General features: G+C 44.6%; 1 protein-coding gene across 11 annotated transcripts in view; it reads left to right on the top strand.

Annotated features, from left to right (window-relative positions):
- IGSF3 (immunoglobulin superfamily member 3) overlaps positions 1-24315 on the top strand; it is a 101308-nt gene that overhangs the window by 50927 nt on the left and 26066 nt on the right. For 8 of the 11 annotated variants that reach the window (XR_005019317.1, XM_036847472.1, XM_036847448.1 and 5 more), the window contains 5 exons: positions 4775-5152; positions 12881-13291; positions 17782-18171; positions 19570-19629; positions 22358-22759. Coding sequence is in view for 10 of the 11 variants with exons in the window: in XM_036847472.1 (XP_036703367.1) it covers positions 4775-5152; positions 12881-13291; positions 17782-18171; positions 19570-19629; positions 22358-22759 (1641 nt within the window). In the remaining variant the exon portion in view is untranslated. Of the gene's footprint in view, positions 1-4774; positions 5153-12515; positions 12573-12880; positions 13292-17781; positions 18172-19569; positions 19630-22357; positions 22760-24315 lie in introns of those variants that run through there. The other 3 variants (XM_036847462.1, XM_036847437.1, XM_036847482.1) reach the window with 2 other exon arrangements.

Here is a 24315-nt window from a genome sequence, read left to right as displayed (position 1 = left end):
GGTATTCCCTCTGTTTCCATCCTATGAAAGAGATTGTAGAGAATTGGTATAATTTCTTCCTTAAATGTTTGGTAGAATTCGCCAGTGACCCCATCTGGGCCTGGTGCTTTCTGTTTTGGAGGGCTATTAATTATTGATTCAGTGTCTTTAATAGGTATAGACCTATTCAGATCATCTTTGCTTCTTGTGTGAGTTTTTGTGGATTGTATATTTCAAGGAATTGGTCCATTTCATCTAGGTTTTCAAATTTGTGATCATACAGTTGTTCATAGGATTCCTTTATTATTCTTTTAATTTCCATAGAATCTTATAATTTCCTCTCTTTCATTTTGGATATTAATAACTTGTAACCTCTTTTTTTCTTTGTTAACCTGGCTAGAGGCTTATTGGTTATATTGATATTTTCAAAAAACCAGCTTTTGGTTTCATTAACTTTCTCTGTTGATTTTCTGTTTTTAATTTCATTGATTTCTACCCTAATTCTTATTTCTTCTGCTTATTTTGGATTTACTTTACTCCTCCTTTCCTAATTTCCTAAGGTAGAAACTTAGATTATTGACTTAAGATTTTTCTTCTTTTCTAATTCAATGCTATAAATTTTCCTCTAAGCACTGCTTTCCCTGCATATCATAGCTTTTGATAAGTCATATTTTAATTTTCATTTATTGATAGTTTAAAAGTATTTTTTTTAAATTTCTCTTGAGATTTTTTTTCTGTGACCCGTGTGTTATTTAGAGGTGTGATGTTTAATCTCCACATATTTTGGTATTTTCCAGTTATCTTTCTATTATTGATTTCTAGTTTAATTCCATTTTGGTCTGCCAGCAGATATTATATGATTTCTATTTTCTAAAATTTGTTAAGGGGTATTTTATGGCCCAGAATGTGGTCTGTGTTGGTGAATGTTCCATGTGAGCATGAGAAGAATGTGTATTCTACTGTCGTTGGATGAAATAGTCTGTAGATGTCTATTGTATCCAGTTGATTGAAGGTGTTGTTGAGTTCAACTATGTCCTTATGGATTTACTGCTTGCTGATTCTGTCCATTTCTGAGAGAGAGGTGTTGACATCATCAACTATGCTAGTGGATTCATCTTTTTTTTCCTTGCAGTTCTATCAGTTTTTGCCTCATGTAGTTTGATGCTCTGTTGTTATGTGCATACGCAGTACGACCTGTTATGTCTTCTTGGAGAATTGACTCCTTTAATCATTATGTAATGTCCTTCTTCATTCCTGATAATTTTCCTTACTTTGAAGTCTGTCTAAAATTAATATAGCCACTCCAGCTCTTTTGATAAGTGTTAACATGGTATATTTTTCTCCATTCATTTACTTTTAATCTGTTTGTCTTTATGTTTAAAGTGGGTTTCTTGTAGACAAGGTATAGTTGGGTGGTGTTTTTAATCCACTCTGACAATCTCTGACTTTTAATTGGTACATTTAGACCATTGACATTCAGAGTGATTATTGATATAGTTGGATTAATATCTACCATATTCATTACTATTTTTTGTTGCCCTTGTTTTTTGTTCCTATTTTTGTCTCCCACTCTTTTTATGTCTTTTGTGTCTAGTCCTTTTTATATAGTTATATATAATACTTGGATCATTTTAATTTATAGAAGTGATACTTACTTATTGCAAAACAAAGAGTACAGAAATGTCTAAAGTAAAAAATGTTATTTTTGATCCCTGCCCAGAGGAACCTTCTATTGTAGGCTGAGAGGGAAGATGGAAGGGACAGTGGGGTCAGGAGATGCCTTGGCCAGGGTCAGGGACCTGGGTCTTTTTGAAGGTAGCAGCATCTAGGAAAATGAGATCCGGACAGCAGGGGCAGTGCCAGGAGAAGGAAATGGGGAAGGTGGGGTATGGAATGGGAATTAAACTGCTGAGAAGAAAAAGTTAATTTCTATTTCTATGTTAAGGTCCACTTCCTAAGAGCAGCATTATTTTCAAGGGTCAGAGGCCCTTTGTGGGGTCGGAAGGGAATTCAGAAGATATTTAATAAGCAGGTGCAGCTGAATGTGTATGGTTAAAGTACAATCTAGTATCTATTTATTTATTTATTTGTCAAGACTGTTTATAACCGGCTTCTGACTCGAACAAGTTGTTTTGGCCCTGATGCCCTGGCTCATTCAGGCCACTTAGCACTGTTTACCTTTCAGGGGAATAATGTGTATGATCCCCCGATCTAGTGCTTTTGTAAAGTCTGTAAATAGAATGCACTCTAGGTGAGCTCAGTATTGCATCATCATAGCCAGTATCTGATGGGCCTCAGCTGCTTTCTTCTGCCCATTCACTAGAGGAGAATAAAAACTTTCTTAACCCAAATCAACAAAGGGAGGAGCTCAAAGCTATTGAGAGTCTTAAATCAGGATCTGGTCTTTAATTTGGGCACCTGGCTGGCACTCTGTAGATAAAGACATCTCGACACTGCTCTGTGTTAAGAGTTTTTAAAACTCCTAATGCCCAGGCTTCTGCACACCAGACCAGTTACATGGGGTGGGGCCCGGGCCCTGTTATTTTTTAAAGCTCTCCAGGTGATTCCAGTGTGGGTCTAAGGTTGAGAAGTAGTGCCCTAACAAAGATGCTGGCTCGTCCTGACCTGCTTCCAGCCTTCTTTGCAGCAGGTGGGGCGTGGTTGTGGCTGTTTTGTCCTATAACATTGAAATGCACGGAGACCTAAATGTTATGAATGTAGTTACATTGTTTTCAAAGTTCTGCATATCTGGAGTGCTGCAAACATTTGGTTCAAGTGTCATTATATATATATATATATATATATATATTATTTTTAATTGTTATAGAAAGAGGACACATAGTAAAAATGTTACACACTAAATTTTAACATACTGAAAATAACTAATGAGCTGTCTTCTCCATGACCTTCAATATAATTGTGAATGCTGTCAACCAGAATGTATCAAGTAAATTTACGTACGTGCCACTTCCATCTGTTGATTTGCCACCTCTCCCCACCCGCCTTTTCACTTTCCTTGCTTCTGTTGCTTAAGCCAAGGTGGGGGTTCCATGTAAGATTTTGTTTGGGAGAAAAGACTGTGCACGAATAAATGTTTATAAGCCACAGGCCTTTCCTTGTAGCGTCTGTTTTAGATTAGATCAGCTTGCTTTGAGGCTCAAGCATCCCCCGGGCTGGGCTTAGAGCTGCATCCCGCTAGGATTTGAGCTGTCTCGGCTGTTCCCCAGCTGGATCCGTTTCAGATAAGTTTATGATGGGGCAGCTGTGATTGCCTTTTGGAGGGAGAGTGGGAGAAGCTTTCATGGGAGTGGGAGTGGGTTGCAGCTGTGGGTGGAGGTGGGTGACCCCACAAATGGTGTCATCGTCAAGAGGCCATTGGCGTGTCCTTGAGGGATCACTGGCCAAAATCCTGTCCTCTCTGGATCCAGAGCCACAGCGTATTCCAGCCAGGAGGGGCCCTAGCTAGCAGCTCTTTCTTAAGGACTAATTATGGGCTAGGCCCCATGCTAGGGGCTTTATATATGTTATCTAATTCAGTCTTTTGATAACTCTAGGAGGCACACATGATTATCCCTATCTTGCAGATGAGAAAACTGAAGCTTGGAGAGGTTAAGTAACTTATCCAAGGTCACAGCTAATCTAATAAGTGACAAAGCCAGCATTGGCACACGTGCTAGTCCAGTCCAGTGCCTTCTTAGAAATCATTTTGTGGATGAAGAGATCAAGGTCCAAGAGAGGAAAAGCAGCTTGTCCAAGATGGCACAGCCAGCTCCAGTTCCGGGCAAAGCTGTGACTAGCCCTCCCCTGCTCTTTCAGCCACAGTGCTGTGCCCCCCTGCTGTCAAGGGGAAGGCCACAGGGGTGTGCCCCCCTCCCACCTTCTCAGTGGCTCAGGCAGAATCAGTTGTGCTGGCATGGAATGAGTAAGCAAACTCACTACATTTCCCGCCCCTGAGTCTGCGAGGGGAGACCATGTTAAGAGCATGGAGAACGCAGGCAGAGGCCAGGCGGAGACGCATATCCCAGCCAGAAGGTGGGGCGGCCGGTGGTGAATCAGAGCTCAGTCTCCAGAGCAGCCTGACTTCCTTGCTACGGGGAGTCGGGGTTGGGGGGCGCCATCAGTTGCCCCCATCGGCGGTGTGTGGGCATCTGGGCGTCAGGGATGTGCGTCAACCCTTCCCATTCCTGTTCATGTGTACTCAGAACAGCGGCCTGCAGGAGCTCAGCTTTGCCTCCGCATATGGAGGGAAGAGGGTGTAACGAATGCTCTACATGGTGTCACAGGAGTAGCTACCTCTTGCAAATAAGGGTGCAGCACCAAAGAAAGGGCCCCAGGACTCCCTCCTACCAGCCCTCTAATCAAGAAAGGAGCGTTTATTTAGTTTCAGCCAGATTGCAAGGCAGTTGCTTTTATTTGTTTTCCTCTGAAGTTGTGCCAAGGATTCAACTTTTCCTGCTCATTTTATTAAAAACTTCATAAAGGGCATTAATAAATAGATATAAAACTGCCGCATAAATGACAGAGGGACTAAATGAAATTCCCAAGGGTCAGCCATTGAATAAGTAACAGAACCATGTCCTTGCGTGGTCAAATTCCCATATATGCAAATTAGGGACAGTGCTTTACCACAGTGTTTTTATTAATATTTATAAATCAAAGAGCGCCTCAGAAAGGGCCAGTAAGCTACTTATATTATCACCACGTCGCACGAATAACAAACCCTTTGAACACTGCTACCTGCTTTGCATTTTGGTCTGAGAAGTCAGTGAACCTGTTGTGTGTGTCTCCCCCACAGGGGTAGTGTCAGCACAGCGGCAAGTCGCCGTCCAGGAAGGACCCTTGTACCGCACAGAGGGCTCCCACATCACCATCTGGTGCAACGTCAGTGGCTACCAGGGGCCTTCTGAGCAGAATTTCCAGTGGTCCATTTACCTGCCCTCCGCCCCTGAGCGCGAGGTCCAGATTGTCAGCACCATGGACTCTTCCTTCCCTTACGCCATCTATACCCAGCGTGTCCGCAGCGGGAAGATCTACGTGGAGAGGGTCCAGGGGAACTCGGCTTTATTGCACATCACCGATCTCCAGGCCCGGGATGCTGGGGAGTATGAATGCCACACGCCCAACACCGACGAGCGATACTTCGGGAGTTACAGCGCCAAGATGAACCTCGTGGGTAAGGAGATAACTGTGTTCACGTGGCTGGTGTCCTGCCTGAGTGTCATAGTCAGTGTGAGCTGCTATCATAAATTATCATAGACTGGACTGGGTACTTAAACAACAAGCATTTATTTCCCAGTTCTGGAGGCTGGAAGTCCCAGATCAGGGTGCCAGCATGGTTAGTACTGGTGAGAGCCCTCTTCAGGGTTGCAGAATACTGACTTCTTGTTGTCTCCTTACATGGCAGAAAGGGAATGAGAAAGCTGTCTGGGGTCCATTTATAAGGGCACTAATCCCAGGGACTTCCCTGGCGGTCCAGTGGTTAAGACTCTACGGTTCCACTGCAGCGGGCACGGGTTCAGTCCCTGCTCTGGGAACTAGGACCCCGCATGCAGTGTGGTGCGGCCAAAAAAAAGGTGGGGGGCACTAATCCCATTCATGAGGGCTTCATCCTCATGACCTAATCACCTCCCCAAAGCCTCATCTCCAGATACCATCACACTGGGGATTAGGTTTCAACACAGGGATTTGGGGGGGAACGTAAACATTCAATCCGTAACACTGAGTCACTTCTTTTATAGCGCAGTTTTATTTGACTTTAAAAGGAGAATCCAAAGCTCCCCAAATATTTTAGAGGTCAACAGGTAGCATAAGTGAACCAGATTTGTGCATTCACTTGTAAATAGTAGAAGGCTGAAGCTGAAACTTAAAGAAGATCTAATGCAGATGTTAAGAATTTCAGAGAAGGTTAACTGACCCTCTGGTCAGCTGGTGAAAGGGGATATAAAAACATAAGGCAAGGACATTTGTGGTTGATAAGCTGAAGAACTGATGAGGAACACTAAGCAGGTAACACCAGGTGGAAGAGAGGCCAAACATCTAGGAAATGATGGGCCTTTGTTTTTTTTTTTAATTTAATTTAATTTATTTTTTATACAGCAGGTTCTTATTAGTTACCTATTTTATACATATTAGTGTATACGTGTCAATCCCCATCTCCCAATTCATCACACCACCACCACCACCTCTCCCGCCACTTTCCCCCCTTGGTGTCCATACGTTTGTTCTCTACATCTGTGTCTCTATTTCTGCCCTGCAAACCTGTTCACCTGTACCATTTTTCTAGGTTCCACATATATGCGTTAATATACGATATTTGTTTTTCTCTTTCTGACTTCACTCTGTATGACAGTCGCTAGATCCATCCACGTCTCTTACAAATGACCCAGTTTTGTTTCTTTTTATGGCTGAGTAATATTCCATTGTATATATGTACCACATCTTCTTTATTCATTCGTCTGTCGATGGGCATTTAGGTTGCTTCCATGACCTGGCTATTGTAAATAGTGCTGCAATGAACACTGGGGTGCATGTGTCTTTTTGAATTATGGTTTTCTCTGGGTATATGCCCAGTAGTGGGATTGCTGGGTCATATGGTAATTCTATTTTTAGGTTTTAAGGAACCTCCATACTGTTCTCCATAGTGGCTGTATCAATTTACATTCCCAGCAACAGTGCAAGAGGGTTCCCTTTTCTCCACACCCTCTCCAGCATTTGTTGTTTGTAGATTTTCTGATGATGCCCATTCTAACTGGTGTGAGGTGATACCTCATTGTAGTTTTGATTTTCATTTCTGTAATAATTAGTGATGTTGAGCAGCTTTTCATGTGCTTCTTGGCCATCTGTATGTCTTCTTTGGAGAAATGTCTATTTAGGTCTTCTGCCCATTTTTGGATTGGGTTGTTTGTTTTTTTAATATTGAGCTGCATGAGCTGTTTATATATTTTGGAGATTAATCCTTTGTCCGATGATTCATTTGCAAATATTTTCTCCCATTCTGAAGGTTGTCTTTTCATCTTGTTTGTAGTTTCCTTTGCTTTGCCAAAACTTCTAAGTTTCATTAGGTCCCATTTGTTTATTTTTGGTTTTATTTCCATTACTCTAGGAGGTGGATCAAAAAAGATCTTGCTGTGATTTATGTCAAACAGTGTTCTTCCTATGTTTTCCTCTAAGAGTTTTATAGTGTCTGGCCTTACATTTAGGTCTCTAATCCATTTTGAGTTTATTTTTGTGTATGGTGTTAGGGATTGTTCTAATTTCATTCTTTTACATGTAGCTGTCCAGTTTTCCCAGCACCACTTACTGAAGAGACTGTCTTTTCTCCATTGTATCCTTGCCTCCTTTGTCATAGATTAGTTGACCATAGGTGTGTGGGTTTATCTCTGGGCTTTCTATCCTGTTCCATTGATCTATATTTCTGTTTTTGTGCCAGTACCATATGGACTTGATTACTGTAGGTTTGTAGTATAGTCTGAAGTCAGGGAGTCTGATTCCTCCAGCTCCGTTTTTTTCCCTCAAGACTGCTTTGGCTATCCGGGGTCTTTTGTGTCTCCATACAGATTTTAAGATTTTTTGTTCTAGTTCTGTAAAAAATGCCACTGGTAATTTGATAGGGATTGCATTGAATCTGTAGATTGCTTTGGGTAGTATAGTCATTTTCACAATATTGATTCTTCCAATCCAAGAACATGGTATATCTCTCCATCTGTTTGTGTCATCTTTAATTTCTTTCATCAGTGTCTTATAGTTTTCTGAGTACAGGTCTTTTACCTTCTTAGGTAGGTTTATTCCTAGGTATTTTATTCTTTTTGTTGCAATGGTGAATGGGATTGTTTCCTTAATTTCTCTTTCTGATCTTTATTTGTTAGTGTATAGGAATGCAAGAGATTTCTGTGCATTAATTTTGTATCCTGCAACTTTACCAGATTCATTGATGAGCTCTAGTAGTTTTCTGGTGGCATCTTTAGGATTCTCTATCATGTCATCTGCAAACAGTGACAGTTTTACTTCTTCTTTTCCAATTTGTATTCCTTTTATTTCTTTTTCTTCTCTAATTGCTGTGGCTAGGACTTCCAGAACTATGTTGAATAATAGTGGCGAGAGTAGACATCCTTCTCTTGTTCCTGATCTTAGAGGAAATGCTTTCAGTTTTTCACCATTGAGAATGATGTTTGCTGTGGGTTTGTCATATATGGCCTTTATTATGTTGAGGTAGGTTCCCTCTATGCCCACTTTCTGGAGAGTTTTTATCATAAATGGGTGTTGAATTTTGTCAAAAGGTTTTCTGGATCTTTTGAGATGATCATATGGCTTTTATTCTTCAATTTTTTAATATGGTATATCACATTGATTGATTTGCATATATTGAAGAATCCTTGCATCCCTGGGATAAATCCCACTTGATCATGGTGTATGATCCTTTTAATGTGTTGTTGGATTCTGTTAGCTAGTATTTTGTTGAGGATTTTTGCATCTGTATTCATCAGTGATGTTGGTCTGTAATCTTCTTTTTTTGTAGTATCTTTGTTTGGTTTTGGTATCAGGGTGATGGTGGCCTCATAGAATGAGTTTGGGAGTGTTCCTTCCTCTGCAATTTTTTGGAAGAGTTTGAGAAGGATGGGTGTTAGCTCTTCTCTAAATGTTTGGTAGAATTCACCTGTGAAGCCATCTGGTCCTGGAATTTTGTTTGTTGGAAGATTTTTAATCACAGTTTCAATTTCATTACTTGTGATTAGTCTGTTCATATTTTCTATTTCTTCCTGATTCAGTCTTGGAAGGTTATACCTTTCTGAGAATTTGTCCCATTTCTTCCAGGTTTTCCATTTTATTGGCATAGAGTTGCTTGTAGTAGTCTCTTAGGATGCTTTGTATTTCTGCAGTGTCTGTTGTAACTTCTCCTTTTTCATTTCTAATTTTATTGAGTTGAGTCCTCTCCCTCTTTTTCTTGATGAGTCTCGGTAAAGGTTTACCAATTTTGTTTCTCTTCTCAAAGAACCAGTTTTTAGTTTTATTGATCTTTGCTATTGTTTTCTTTGTTTCTATTTCATTTATTTCTGCTCTGACCTTTATGATTTCTTTCCTTCTGCTAACTTTGGGTTTTGTTTGTTCTTCTTTCTGTAGTTCCTTTAGGTGTAAAGTTAGATTGTTTATTTGAGATTTTTCTTGTTTCTTGAGGTAGGTTTGGTATTGCTATAAACTTCTCTCTTGGTACTGCTTTTGCTGCATTCCCATAGGTTTTGGATCATCGTGTTTTCATTGTCATTTGTCTCTAGGTATTTTTTGATTTCCTCTTTGATTTCTTCAGTGATCTCTTGGTTATTTAGTAACGCATTGTTTAGCCTCCATGTGTTTGTGTTTCTTACATTTTCTTCCCTGTAATTGATTTCTAACCTCATATCATTGTGGTTGGAAAAGATGCTTGATATGACTTCAGTTTTCTTAAATTTACCGAGGCTTGATTTGTGACCCAAGATGTGATCTATCCTGGACAATATTCCATGTGCATTTGAGAAGAAAGTGTAATCTGCTGTTTTTGGATGGAATGTCCTATAAATATCAATTAAATCTATCTGGTCTGTTGTGTCATTTACAGCTTGTGTTTCCGTATTAATTTTCTGTTTGGATGATCTGTCCATTGGTGTAAGTGAGGTGTTAAAGTCCCCCACTATTATTGTGTTACTGTTGATTTCCTCTTTTATAGTTGTTAGCAGTTGCCTTATGTATTGAGGTACTCCTATGTGGGGTGCATATATATTTATAATTGTTATATCTTCTTCTTGGATTGATCCCTTGATCATTATGTAGTGTCCTTCCTTGTCTCTTGTAACATTCTTTATTTTAAAGTCTATTTTATCTGATATGAGTATTGCTACTCCAGCTTTCTTTTGATTTCCATTTGCATGGAATATCTTTTTCCATCCCCTCACTTTCAGTCTGCATGTGTCCCTAGGTCTGAAGTGGGTCTCGTGTAGACAGCATATATATGGGTCTTTTTTTTTATCCATTCAGCAAGCCTGTGTCTTTTGGTTGGAGCATTTAATCCATTCATGTTTAAGGTAATTATCGATATATATGTTCCTATTACCATTTTCTTAATTGGTATGGGTTTGTTTTTGTACGTCCTTTTCTTCTCTTTTTTTCTCTAAGTGTGTTTCCCACTTAGAGAAGTTCCTATAGCATTTGTTGTAGAGCTGGTTTGGTGGTGCTGAATTCTCTTAGCTTTTGCTTGTCTGTAAAGCTTTTGATTTCTCCATCAAATCTGAATGAGATCCTTGCCCGATAGAGTCATCTTGGTTGTAGGTTCTTCCCTTTCATCACTTTAAATATATCATGCCACTGCCTTCTGGCTTGTAGAGTTTCTGCTGAGCAATCAGCTGTTAACCTTATGGGAGTTCCCTTGTATGTTATTTGTTGTTTTTCCCTTGTTGCTTTCAATAATTTTTCTTTGTCTTTAATTTTTGCCAATTTGATTACTATGTGTCTCGGCGTGTTTCTCCTTGGGTTTATCCTGCCTGGGACTTGCTGCGCTTCCTGGACTTGGGTGGCTATTTCCTTTCCCATGTTAGAGAAGTTTTCGACTATAGTCTCTTCAAATATTTTCTCAGGTCCTTTCTCTCTCTCTTCTCCTTCTGGGACACCTATAATACGAATGTTGTTGTGTTTAATGTTGTCCCAGAGGTCTCTTAGGCTGTCTTCATTTCTTTTCATTCTTTTTTCTTTATTCTGTTCTGCAGCAGTGAATGCCACCATTCTGTCTTCCAGGTCACTTATCCGTTCTTCTGCCTCAGTTATTCTGCTACTGATTCCTTCTAGTGTATTTTTCATTTCAGTTATTGTATTGTTCATCTCTGTTTGTTTGTTTTTTAATTCTTCTAGGTCTTTGTTAAACATTTCTTGTGTCTTCTCGATCTTTGCCTTCATTCTTTTTCCCAGGTCCTGGATCATCTTTACTATCATTATTCTGAATTCTTTTTCTGGAAGGTTGCCTAGCTCCACTTCATTTAGTTGTTTTTCTGGGGTTTTATCTTGTTCCTTCATGTGGTACAAAGTCCTCTGCCTTTTCATTTTGTCTATCTTTCTGTGAATGTGGTTTTCCTTCCACAGGCTGCAAAATTGTAGTTTTACTTGCTTCTGCTGTCTGCCCTCTGGTGGATGAGGCTATCTAAGAGGTTTGTGCAAGCTTCCTGATGGGCGGGACTGGTGGTGGGTAGAGCTGGGTGTTGCTCTCAATGATGGGCCTTTGGACGTGGCTCTGAGCTGCCTGGGGTGCTGCTGAGTCAGGAAGCTAATGCAGCTGCAGGACCGTGCTCAGACCTGAAGTGGGTCTGTGTGTCCTTTGGCTCCAGAGTAAGGAATTTTGCACCAGCTGTCTCCCTTGGCCCCTGGATGATGGAGGGAGCTGGAGGAGGAGGGAGAGGGATTTCACTGTGGACGGCTCTGGGCCACAGTGTTTGCCAATGTGAAGGGTCAGAAATATCAAGTCTGTTCTGTTTTTCTGTCCACATCATAATTTCCAGGCTTAATTGTGATAATAAAAACTAGAAATTAAGATTTCGACCCTTCACATCAGAGAGGGGGTGGTGTTTAGTCTCCACAGCAAACTGCTGACCAGGTGACCACAGGGGAAATCTCATCGCTTGCCTGACTCATCCCCATACCATGGCTTCCTTCCAGCCCACGAACATGGCACATGTTGACACATGAATCATATGAAAATTAAACCTACTAAAAAATTGAGGATGCTGCTGCTTCTCTCTACCACAACCTTTTTTTTAAAAAAAAATAAATAAATTTATTTATTTATTTTTGGCTGCTTTGGGTCTTCGTTGCTGCGCACGGGCTTTCTCTAATTGTGGCGAGTGGGGGCTACTCTTTGTTGTGGTGCTCAGGCTTCTCATTGCGGTGGCTTCTCTTGTTGCGGAGCACGGGCTCTAGGAGCATGGGCTTCAGTAATTGTGGCACGCGGGCTCAGTAGTTGTGGCTCACGGGCTCTAGAGCACAGGCTCAGTAGTTGTGGTGCACGGGCTTAGTTGCTCTTTGGCATGTGGGGTCTTCCTGGACCAGGGCTCGAACCCATGTGCCCTGCATTGGCAGGTAGATTCTTAACCACTGCACCACCAGGGAAGTCCTTTTTTTTTTTTAAAAAAAAAAGGAAGAAATAACCTTCCTAGAGCACTGCATTGCTAACATGGGGGTGGGGTGGCTAGAAGGGAGAAAATGAGCAAGTTGTATAGAAAATGTGAAACTCGAAGTTCCAGGGACTCTTTTTGTTTGAAGTTCAGTCAGAAGCCAAGTTATAAAATGTCTGGAAGCAATACTACTGTGAACAACAAAATCTTATTTGACCTGACACAGAATTCCTTTTACATGTTATTTTCAGGGAGTTCATTTATTATGTAAACTGAAATATGACCCACTTTCTTTTAAGTGTACACACATTATTTTACTTATGTATTTTTTTTATTGAAGTATAGTTGATTTAGAATGTTTCAGGTGTATAGCAGAGTGATTCAGTTATACACACGTATATTCTTTTTCAGATTGCTTCCCATTATAGGTTATTACAAGATATTGAATATAGTTCTCTGTGCTATACAGTAAGTCCTTGTTGTTTTCTATTTTATATATAGTAGTGTATATCTGTTAATCTCAAATTCTGAACTTATCCCTCTGCCCCCAACCCACTTTTTATCTGAGTGTTATTGAAATATCAAACAGGTAAGTGTAAGCGCCAAAAAATTGCAGTCCAAATCCAAACAGAAAATTCGTTCGGTTTCTGTGCCATCTGGGGTCCTCCTCCATGGCCACACAGGGACTGTCGAAGGCTGGTGGGTGGGGGCTCAGCCCCACAAGTGTAAGATCTGTGGCCTTGTGACCGTGTCCCGTGGCTGTTCCTGTGTTGCAGTGATCCCGGACTCCCTGCAGTCCACTGCTGTGCGCCACACTCTGCACAAAGTGGAGCAGGACCCCCTAGAGCTCACGTGTGAGGTGGCCACGGAGACGTTGCAGCACAGCCACCTGTCCGTGGCCTGGCTACGGCAGCGGGGCGGCGAGAAGCCGGTGGAGGTCATTGCCCTGAGCCGGGATTTTGTGCTGCAGTCGAGCAGCGACTACGCGCAGAGGCAGAGCCTGGGGGAGGTGCGCCTGGACAAGCTGGGGAGCAGCACCTTCCGCCTCACCGTCTTCCACTTGCAGCCCTCCGACCAGGGCGAGTTCTACTGCGAGGCCACCGAGTGGATCCAGGACCCAGACGGCTCGTGGTACCCGATGACCCGAAAGCGTTCCGAGGGGACTGTGGTCAACGTCCAGCCCACCGGTCAGTCTCTCGTCCCCAGTCTCTGTCTGGCAGGGAGGGTGGTCAGACAGGCTGTGCAGACTCTTCTGGCGACTCTGCCAGTACTCGGGGTACAGAGGGCCCAGGTATCCCAAGCCCTGACCTTCTCAGACTGCACTCCCCCGGCCCCTGAGTCCAGCAGGGCTCTAGACCAGAGCCAAAAGCTATTGCTTGACTGCCTCAGCTGGGCTGGGGGCAGGTGTTCCATGGGCCTTCTGTCCCCTGGTTTTGGTTGGAAGGTGGTGGTGTGCCGTCATGGAGCTGCAGCAAGTGCCCAAGGGCCTTTCCTTGGGTTGCTGCCCACCTTCAGTGAGGGGCTGCCATTGTCCTGGTGAGCGGAGGTGTGGTTTGTGGGAGATGAGCTGGGGCGTCTGAGGTACAGGTGGGGGGCCCCCTTCAGGACCTGTATTTTGACACCCCGCCACCCCACCCCATCCCATTTGCTCCAGTCAGATGGTGGTGGTCTTGGTCTTTGCATAGCTTTCCTGCCACCTGTTCTTCTGCCATCCTAGGGGTGTGCTTCAGACTTAGCTAATAGCAGGCTATTAGCCAATTCCCAGGCTCAGGCAGTACAGATTCCTGAATCAGGCTTCTGGGGTGGGACCTGGGAAGCTGGATTTTCAGTACACTTCCACTGTCTATGCTTTGTCAAGCGCAGATCTAGAAGTAAAAGGGCAGAAGCGATTCTCTGGACATCTAATGGGTGTGAGGGCTTTTACGAGAAGGGTTGGGCTCCTGCGCTGGGAGCACTTTATCTGCTCTGTAGGACCCAGAGCATTTAGCAGCTTCTGGAACTTCCGGTACTAAATCTACAGAAGGCACTTTATTTCATATTTATCCCTTCCCTTCCTGGATGGTTTTAAGAGCAGCTTCAAAAGTCTGGGCCAAATTTTAAGTCTTAGCACTTTCAAATTAGGTTGCATCAGTTAATCTTCTTTATTTTAATCTTACCAATTTGGAATGAGGGTTTTTTTGAATTTGCCCAGCAAATGTATCCAGACGAAGCCAGGAAAGGGAAAACTAGGTGAAAAAAAAGTCGATGACTTCACTCTGTGTCTGTGCTGCTCTGGTTCAGTGGTTGTAGCCCCAATGTTGCCCTTCTCTTAGTTGATTTCAGTCAACATTTAGTAAGTCTCTGCAATGCTGCAGGTGTGGTGATAGGCATCGGGGATTCAGAGATGAATAACGCTTGGTCCCTGCACTCAGGGAACTACAGATGTGAAAGCCAGTGGCTGAGTGAAGGATGCCCTGGGAACATGGTGAATGTAAAGTGTTCTTGCAACATTGTTTTCCCTGGGTGGGGTGGTTGAGGAAAATTCAGGAAAACCAACACATTTGGTGACTTGAACTGAGTCTTGAAGCTTGAGCAGACATCAGGAGGAGAAGCATAAAGGTACAGAATCGTTTGACCTGTTTGGCAAGCACAGAGAAGTCAAGGGTGAGCAGATGTTGAGTTCCGGATAGGAGTGGTGAGAGGAGATAGGAAAGGTGGCCTGAAGCCCACATGCTAGAATGTGAGCTTGGCCTTGACTCTGTGGTCCCAGCATTTCAAGTTGTTCTCCTTGGAATCTTAGGAGTCCTGTAGAGGTGCCTGAGTGGTCGCTTGTGGGTGGGCATGTGTGTGTGTTCGTGTGCATGGGTGCATGCCATGGGGTGCTTGAGGAGGGCGTATGAGGGCCGTGGTGTTCCCCCCTTGCCTGAACCAAATGTTTTCTGTATTGGGCAGCAAAAGACTTTGTATGAGGAAAGGAAGGTCTCCCCCCTACCGCCCCACCTGAGCATAGCTTGAAAACCACTGCTGCCAACATTTGGAGGAGGGAATAGAGATTTTTAAGCAGAGAGTGACACGATCAGACCTGGGTTTTAGAAGGGAACAGCCATGGAGGCCACCTACTGTTGACTAAACAGGTTGGGTCTGGAGTAGGGAGACCAGGTAGGGAAGGGCTGATAAGGCCAGGGCTAGGTCAGTGGCAGTGACCTAGGAGGCGGGCAGTGGGTGCTCGAGGCAACAGAATGGAGAGTATTGTGGAAGGAGGAATCCGAGGCTGGGGCTCGGGGGGTACCTGGAACTGTGATAAGGAGGGATGAGGCAATGTGCCAAGTCTTGCTTGAGAGCCTCTGCTTCGCCTTCAGTGGCAGCACTGGGTGTCTTTGCATTTGTTCTTGTAAAATTTAGTCAAGGAGTCCATCCCGCAAGCGGACCTTCGTAGAGATGCTCAGCATGTGAAGCACCCAGCATGCCCTCAGACGTGGCACTCAGAGGCTGAGCTTGGGAGCGATGAGGGCCCAGGAGAGCTGTGGCAGTAAGAGGTGGTCAGGGGAGCAGGTTCGAGAGACAGAGTGGCCAGGCCAGCGGGAGAAGCAGCAGGAGGGATGGTGTCATGGACCCAAGGGAGGAGAGCTGGTCCAGAGGCTAAAACGTACTTGAGAAACGCCTTTAGTTGTGATGGGCGGGGGTTGTCATTGGGGACATTTGCTGGGTCAGCGAAGTGTGGGAGAAGGCCCAAAGCCAAATTTCAGTGAGCTGAGGAGTGAGGGGGTATTGGAAAAAGCATAAATCGATTTACAGAGGTTTAATTGACTGGGTGTAACAAGGGCAAATGGCTGTGCAGAAAAGAGGATGGTTTGCCCTGAATCTCATCTTCAACCTGGGAATGTGAAGGCCTCACCAAGCCATGGGGGGATTCCTGTGAGATCAGAAGACTCTTTGGCTGCCAGAAGAAGACAGCCACTGTTGCAGCCAGCCTAACTCTGAGGAAGTGGGAAGTCTGAGGTCTGGGACACCTGTTTGCATGTCTTCAGTGGCATTTATGTGGAAGGGGTGCTTTTTTTTTTTTTCTAAAATCTCTGATGTTGAGGTATAAATTACTGTAATCTGGTTGACCAGAAAGCCAGTATCTGGCAGATGACATGGGCTCCGTCCCACGTGGGTGTATGCATCTAGGCAGAGGCTGGCAGAGTGAAACCCAGGTCTCTCAGGTTGTTCTTTTGGGAAGGGAAGCTGAGGCAGCAGCTGTCACTTTAGAAGTGAGCCCTTGGAGTCGTTGAGGGTAATTCGCTTTGTCAGGAAGTTTGGGTAATAAAGGAAGAAGCTGATTCGCTGGAGAAAATGGGTATTGGGGGCAAGACACTGGCTCATGTGGGAGGAGAGGAGATGGAGAGCCTGAGGAACAGGTGGGTACAAAGCCAAACTTGAGCTGGAGAATAGGAATGTGGAAGCAGCACTCTTGTGATTGCTGTGTTTTTTAGGGAAATAGGATTCTCATCTGCTTGAAGAGTGCATGGGATAGGGGGATAAGAATGGGGCAAGGGCCTTAAAGATAAGATACCACTTAAAGATAGTGCTAACGGCTCGGAAATGCCAGTGTGGGGAAGACAGTCGAGATTGGAGCTAATGGATATACAAGGAATTCAAACATCTCTGTAAATGCGATTCTCCAGTCAATGTTTTCTTTAGAGGAATAGAGCTAGAACTGGGAGGGGAAGGACTTGGGCAGTACTTACAACTGCAGCCTCTCCCACCCAAGGCTCTGTGACTCTGTTTACCAGGACCCTTCACTCCTTTGTCTTCTGCCACCGGTGCCTGTGAGATAAGATCATTGTCTCAAGGCATTGACAGTCACCGTGCACTGTTACATGGTGTGTGGGACAGTTAGTGGCGATGAGCCCTTCTTTGATCACCACCTGCCCTCTGCCCCCCCCCCCAATGCCTGGTTCAACTCCCAGCTCTTTGAAGGGTGCTTGGGTTCACTGACCATTTCAGAGGTCATCTGGCTGTCCTTGGAAGTAGGTACTTTCCCACTCCATCTTTCTAGAGATTTGATCTGACAGGTGATAGATTAGTGAAAAGACATTAGTTTTCACTTTTCCTATGCAATTTTGTTAGGGATTGTCTTACCTGTGTCTTATTTCCAGTATTCACTTGGGGGTGGAAGACATCTTTCTCTCTCTCTCTCCAGGCAGATAGATAGATGGATAGATAGATAGATAGATGGATAGATAGATAGAATGTTTATTTGGATTGGGGTCAGCACCTGGGGCACTGGGTAATTTGTCTTACAAGTCTCAGCAGGGTCATGTCTATAATATCTACTGAAAATATTTGTAATCCGGATGCTTTAATGGAGTCTGGGCATATAGATCAAGGATGGACCTTTGTAATCTGCCGTGCAAGTGAAATTAGGAGTGATATTGCTTGCTGACCTCAGAGTCTAACCTAGGGCATTATACGCTGCAGAGAGAGTCCTGTCGACTTGATTGGGATAACAAGCCCTTTAGACTCTCTGGGTCTGGCTACCTTTGAGTTCTCTCTGTGATATTTGAGAGTTTTTCTCTCAAGACACGCGTGGAGGTGCCTTCCCAGTAGTCAGCTTGGTGAGAAGGTGTGGGTGGTGGGAATTTGTTGATGCAGTTTGGAGAGCCGGGGCCCTCGGTCACCCAGCATGCATCCGTTTTGTTATTTGTTTTCTCAGACAAAGAGTTCACCGTTCGGCTGGAGACGGAGAAGCGGCTGTACACGGTAGGTGAACCGGTGGAGTTCAGGTGCATCCTGGAGGGGCAGAACACTCCCGACCGTTACTTTGCCGTCTCCTGGGCCTTCAACAGCTCGCTCATTGCCAGCATGGGGCCGAACGCTGTGCCGGTCCTCAACAGTGAGTTCACCCATCGGGAGGCCAGGGGCCAAATCAAGGTGGCCAAGGAGAGCGACAGTGTCTTCGTGCTGAAGATTTACCACCTCCGCCAGGAGGACAGTGGGAAATACAACTGTCGTGTGACAGAGAGAGAGAAGACAGTCACCGGGGAATTCATCGACAAGGACAGCAAGCGTCCCAGGAACATTCCTATCATCGTCCTCCCCATCAGTAAGTGGAGGGATGTGCTGCTTCCTTCTCCTCCCGCTGGTCTGGTTCAGTAGCTAGCACCGTCTGAGAGAAGTCGGGGCAGAGGAGAAGAGCCATGGGGAGGGAAGGGCAGGGCGGGGCAGGTTCAGTCAGAGCTGGCAGAGGAAACCTGTTAGCCCCTCTCCTTTCTCCAGCTCACCTGCCCACACTTAGCAACCGCCCCCCACCACCCGGTAGGCAGAGCATCAGGTGCATGTTTGCAGGCTGGAGGGGGGGCATGGCAGATCCTAGCGCTAGCAGCTCTGTGTAAACGCCTGCATTGCCAGCTCAGCCTGGAGGCCAGCCAGGAATCCAGGACAGCTGTTTGCTCCTGTGTGGGAATTAAGTCCCAGAAGAAGTGGGTGGATGCCTGTCTTGAAATCTCACTTAAGAGGGTTGGTCTTTTATGGGAGGATTTTAAATGCTAAAGTGCATTATTAAGAAAGATTTGCTCTCTGGGTTTTGGAGGTATAGGGATTGGCATTACCCTAATTGTCTATCCCCTATCGGAATTGGGTTTTTAAAAGTCAGTGGATGGGACCTCTCACATCTTCCTGGAGCACAGGCTTTTAAAGCTTAGCTTATTTCCAAGGCTGCTTAGGTGGGCTCCCTGCCTCCTTGTAGCTGGCATTGTCTGGGTGGGTATCAGTCAGGACTGGGGACTCGGGGGGCTACCTGTGTTTGCTTATGTTGGGTTTAATTCTCCATAGTATCAGGATGTTCTCATTAATATCTCATTTCTCTCATAGTTTTGTTTTTAGTAAAATGAGAAAGCTTAGAATGCCCTGATTTTAAGCAAGCTGGTGAAGTTTTTTAAACTAACCTTTAACCTATTTCTCCACTGCTCAAGCTGTTCTTTCTCTTAGCCCTGTAATGATTCCCTTTACATTTTTATTTACACTTTTACATATTTAATGTAGCTTCAAGTGTGAAGAAAGGAAACAGACAACAGGGGTCTTGCCACTCTTTTTTTCTTTTCTCGCCAACAGGATGACTTTCCTTTGTGCTTTTTTTTTTTTTTTTTAAATCTCTCTCTCACACACATCTCATTATCTTGAAATTCTTTTCTTTCTTAGACTGTTTCCCCCTGCAATGCCTAGCATGGTGCTTTGCGTAGGGTAGGTGCTTGCTGAATATTTGTAGAATGGAATTTGTTAAACTGGATGCCCAACCTCTTTAGTATTTTCCTGTCGGACTGCGCCTGCCTTAACCACGGTCTCTCTACTTTTAAATCTGCAACTAATTCCTCATTGTTCTGTAAGGATCCAGGGAAGGGCAGCCACACTGTGTACCTCCCTATTTTTTTGTACTAAGAGATTTCCTCCATCCCCTTCCAAGAACTTGTTTGATGATCTGTGGCCTGCTATATTGCTTTTCCAGCAGATAACTGGGTAGTTAAAGTCCCCCAGCACCACCAGATCCTGCCCCAAGGCCACTTGGGTAAGTCTACCAAAGAACAACAGTGATCACATCGGTAATGGTGATAATAAAAACTCGGATTTTTAATGGCGCTTTTCCTCTCAAGAGCCCAAAGTGCTTCTGCGTATATCATCTCCTTCTCCGCTCCCACCCCTCCAATCCTTGGAGAGGCCAGGATTCTATTCATCCTGTGAATGAAGAGGCCAGAGCACCATACAGGGACGTGGCCGAGCTGGTTCTGATAGTGGTCGAGCTTGCATCGCATTAGAAGTATTTGCTTCTAACTCCAGATTCACTGCTCTGCGCTTAGCCTGTGCTCCGTCATCAACCTCCTGATTTGAAATTTCATTTGTAACCGTGCACTCAGATTCTCATTAGTTCTGTCCTAGTTTTCATTTAATCCAGAGAGTTTTAAATTGTTGGCTGCCTCTTCTCAGGCCTGAGAACACTTGTAAATAGTCTTAACGGGCAGTCAGCACTGTGTCTGCATTTGCCTTTGCCTGGGCTGCGGAATCGTTTTGCTTCTCGTAGTTTCACATCTCACTGCGTGGTTTTTCCAGGCTCGCTCAAGTAACAGAGCACCAAACAGCAGCCCTTGTAACAAACAAGCCAGGGCTTATAGAAGATAGAGCCCATTGGGGTGACAGTAGGGGGTGGGAGTGATGTCCTACAAGTCATTCTTCTGCCTAAGGCAAGCAAAGGGATTTTTTTTTCCATTGATGCCGAAGTTGCCCTTCTTTAATTCCTCACTGATAACCCTGGAAGTGAGTCATTAATGAGTCTTTAATCTGAAGAGGAATATTGTTATTATTAATGATGATGATGAAAAATAATTACCCCATCTAATACTCTCAGTGTCGTGACCCTAAGAAGTAGGACTCTTAGTATCTCCATTTTGCACATAAGAAATGGAAGCTTGGGTAGGTTAAGTAAGAGCCCCAAGATTGCAGAGTTAGGAAGCAGTAGGCCTGGGCCTGAGCGTGGTCTGCCTGCCTCCAAATCCTTGCTTTCAGCCACTTCTGCTACAGAGGTAGCTACTCGGGAGCCCCGTCATCTCCATGACTCATCTAGGTATGGCTCCTGGGAAAATTCCTCTTCCCCACCCTGTCTGTCTGGACCTTTTTTCATGTGAAACAAGCCAATCCAGAATGGGTGGCAGACATGTTCACTATAGCAAGAGCTCCATGCCTGGGCTCAGTGCTCATCTTTGCATGTTTCTGCCTGTGAGGGAAACACACGGGAGCAAAGATTGATTCAAATGCGTGGTCATGGGTATGCTTTTTCCCTCAGTAATTGGGTGTGCCTCTTAATCTGGGATTTGATTTACTGATTGATTTAAAACTGATGTATGTGTTTCATGTGGATGGTGCCCAGAAAACTGGAGCCGAATTAGTCTGGTACTTTCTGTTTTTTAATACTTAAGGGCTTTTGGAGCTCTATAGATAATTATACAAAATAATCTATGCATAATTAAGATAGATTAAAGTATCCACACTCTTTATAAAAACAAAGAGTTAATGGGAATAGTAAAATTAATTATGATCATGGTAACCAGTTTTTGAAAACCTATGTATTAGGTGATTTATAGACATTGTCTCATTTACTTTTTAATCTTTAAAGAACTGCACAATGTAGCACTCTCCATATCTCATAGAAGAAGGCATGTAGAGCTTAAATAATTCCGTTGAGGGAGTTCACATAGCTAAGTGAGTAGCAAAGGAGCGAAGGAGAGAGGAATCCTTATCCCAGAGTTTGATTGGCAGAAAGTCAAGGTCAAGAGCAGCGGAACCCCGGGGCTGAAGGTGGACAGCGGCAGGAAGGCGAGCCACCGGCTTTGGTCTGTTCCTGTGTGTTAATCAAAGTATGAAAGCTTGCTCCCCGCACACGCTGTGAAATGAGGCCATCTGTGCTCCATTACTGCCCACACCCAAGCAAGCACGTGTTGTCCTCCAAATACTTCCTGTCACTTTTTTTTTTCTACCTCCTGATATTGCCCTGAAGGACTCAAATGGCATGTATGGATGTTCAGCTTTTATTTGACTGCCGTAGCCCTAAATTATGGGAAGATGCGGTGAAGTAGAATTTTCGAGGTATTCAACTTACTGAAAATCCGAGTCAAAAATTCTTGAACCCTGCTGAACACATTACAGTCATCCTTCAGATTCCGAGGGGGATTGGTTCCAGGACCGCCCCAAATCTGCGGATGCTCAAGTCCCTTTTATAAAATGTCATTGGATTTGCATATAACCTACGCACATCATCTCTAGATTACTTATACCTAATACAATGTACATGCTATGTAAAGAGTGCCAATGCACAGCAAATTCAAGTTTTGCTTTTTGGAACCGCCTGGAATTTTTTTTTTTTTTTGGCGTATTTTCTATCCATGGTTGGTTGAATCCATGGATGTGGAACCAGGGGATATGGAGGGCCTGATGAATTGCTTTGTGCCTTAAGGGTAATGTCTTTCTGTTCTGATTCAGTCTCAGGTCTTAGACGCTCATGATCCCACACGTTATCTTTGTATCCAGTAAAGGGCCTCCTAGGTTATCAGATCTAAAATCACAGGGAGCGAAACCCAGAACCAGCCAGGGCTTGCAGCAGCAGCAAGTGTCAGAGTGCTTGCATCCTCCAAGGTCCCCTTGTACCTGAATAGAGTGACATTTGTACCCCTCCTCCTTTGATGTCAGTGGGGAGGGCTCAGTGGAGCCCAGAAAGCCCCAGCGTGGCACTCTCTCCCTCTGCACAGAGAGCAGCATCTCGGTGGAGGTGGGCAGCAACGCCAGCGTCGTCCTGGAGGGTGAGAATCTACACCTCTCCTGCAGCATCCGCACAGCGGGTAGAGCCCTAGGCCGCTTCTCCGTCATCTGGCAGCTGGTGGACAGGCAGAACCGCCGCAGCAACATCATGTGGCTGGACCGGGACGGCACCGTGCAGCCTGGCGCGTCCTACTGGGAGCGCAGCAGCTTTGGGGGCGTCCAGATGGAGCAGGTGCAGCCCAACTCGTTCAGCCTGGGCATCTTCAACAGCAGGAGGGAGGACGAGGGCCAGTACGAATGCCACGTGACCGAGTGGGTGCGGGCAGTGGATGGCGAGTGGCAGGTCGTGGGGGAACGCCGGGCCAGCACCGTCGTGTCCATCACGGCTCTCGGTAAGTAAGCTCGGCAGTCTTTTCGTGGGCCCTTTGGGGTGATGCTCCCTTGTCAAGACTCTTGTAGGAGATAGACGGCACTTTCCAAAGGGTTTGATTGAAGAAAGTATTTATGGAAGTGTGGATGGGGTTCAAGGAACCCACAGTGGTTCTCCGTGGTGGGCCCTGGGGATGGGCAACAGCTGGGCGCTGTTACTACTCCTTGGTCTGGGTGGTAGGAGTGAAGTTGTAAGGATTCTGGCCAGGCGAGTGGTGGCCCCAGGTGGAGGAACAAAGGCCACTGCCAAAATTAACCTGGAAGAGCGGGAGCAAATCCTCTCCCTCCTGCACCCCAGGCCCTCCTGTACCAGGGGCTCAGCCCTCCTAAAAATTCAGAGCAGGGCAGAGAAGGGTAGAAAATCACCTTTTGCCATTTATTTAGCCCTTACTACCCTTCCTGGCTGAGTGTAAGCACTTAAGCTTAATTGTCCCTTGGAATCCTCACCTAGCCTACAGATAGACACTGTCATTTTACAAGGAGACTAGTGAGACAAGTTGGCTAATTTGCCCAGGACTATAGCTTTTAAGTGACAGACACACAATCTGAACCCAGGAAACCAGCAATCTGTCTTAAATTTTTTTTTCAAAGCCTGTGTTTTTACCTTTTCCTCTATAAGGCTCTTCCTAAGGAAAGCCATTTCCTGATTAGCATGAAATGAAAAGATACCTTGAAATTTGCTAAAACCAAAGAATATTAGATTTGCTCCTCACAGGGTAAAGAGGCTTCTATCAACATTTATCTGCCTAATAGAATCAGTATATTAAAAGACCAATCTGCTACTTTGCTGGGGAGGTAACCTGTCATGTTAGGTGTTTCTGTTTGTTAAGAGACTGTGACATCAGTTGTCCTCAGTGACTTTGCATCCCACCCCTGGGACCATGCTGCCACCTTCCTCATAGGTAAGGCTGGTGGTGCTTTGGACCGTCTTACCCCAGTAAAGATGGCAACACCAAGTGGTTTTGCCCCCAACAAAGTCCTTTTTCACCGCCTGCCCCAGATTAGAATTATTTTTACTTTCCATAAGCTTAATCCCAAAGGTTGACCTGCTTTCTGCACTCATCATCCCATTCAGATTTCTGTCTCTGGAAACCTCATCCAGTGGTTGAGTTTCCAGGTCAGCTCACTCCCCGTGTCTCTCTCTGCTCAGTACCCTGTGTGGACACGTGGAAATGGAACCTGTGAGGAAAGTCCTGGGCGTCCAGCAGAGGGAGTCTTTCCCATCCTGTGAGGCTAGGAATGTCTGAGGGGTGGTTAGGGTTAGAAGTAATTTTACAGCATCAGGTTGTCCTCTGAGTTTTTTCATATTCACCGTATGTCTGTGGTTCCCATAGCCAGAGCTTACCAAGGGGCTCTGGCCAGGCTCTGCCGAAAGATTCATTCGGTGCCTTGTTTTTTACCTGTGAAGTTTAAAGTACTTTCCTTTATGTCTGTTTGTTTTTTAAACAAACTACATATTTAACAAAATATAGTATATACTGTGTGTCAGGTACTATTCCAAGTATTTTATAAATACTAA

This window comes from Balaenoptera musculus, chromosome 1 (genome assembly GCF_009873245.2).
Source record: "Balaenoptera musculus isolate JJ_BM4_2016_0621 chromosome 1, mBalMus1.pri.v3, whole genome shotgun sequence".
Lineage (NCBI taxonomy): Eukaryota > Metazoa > Chordata > Mammalia > Artiodactyla > Balaenopteridae > Balaenoptera > Balaenoptera musculus.
Note: the sequence above shows the minus strand (reverse complement) of the source record. Positions and strands in the feature narration are given on the sequence as shown.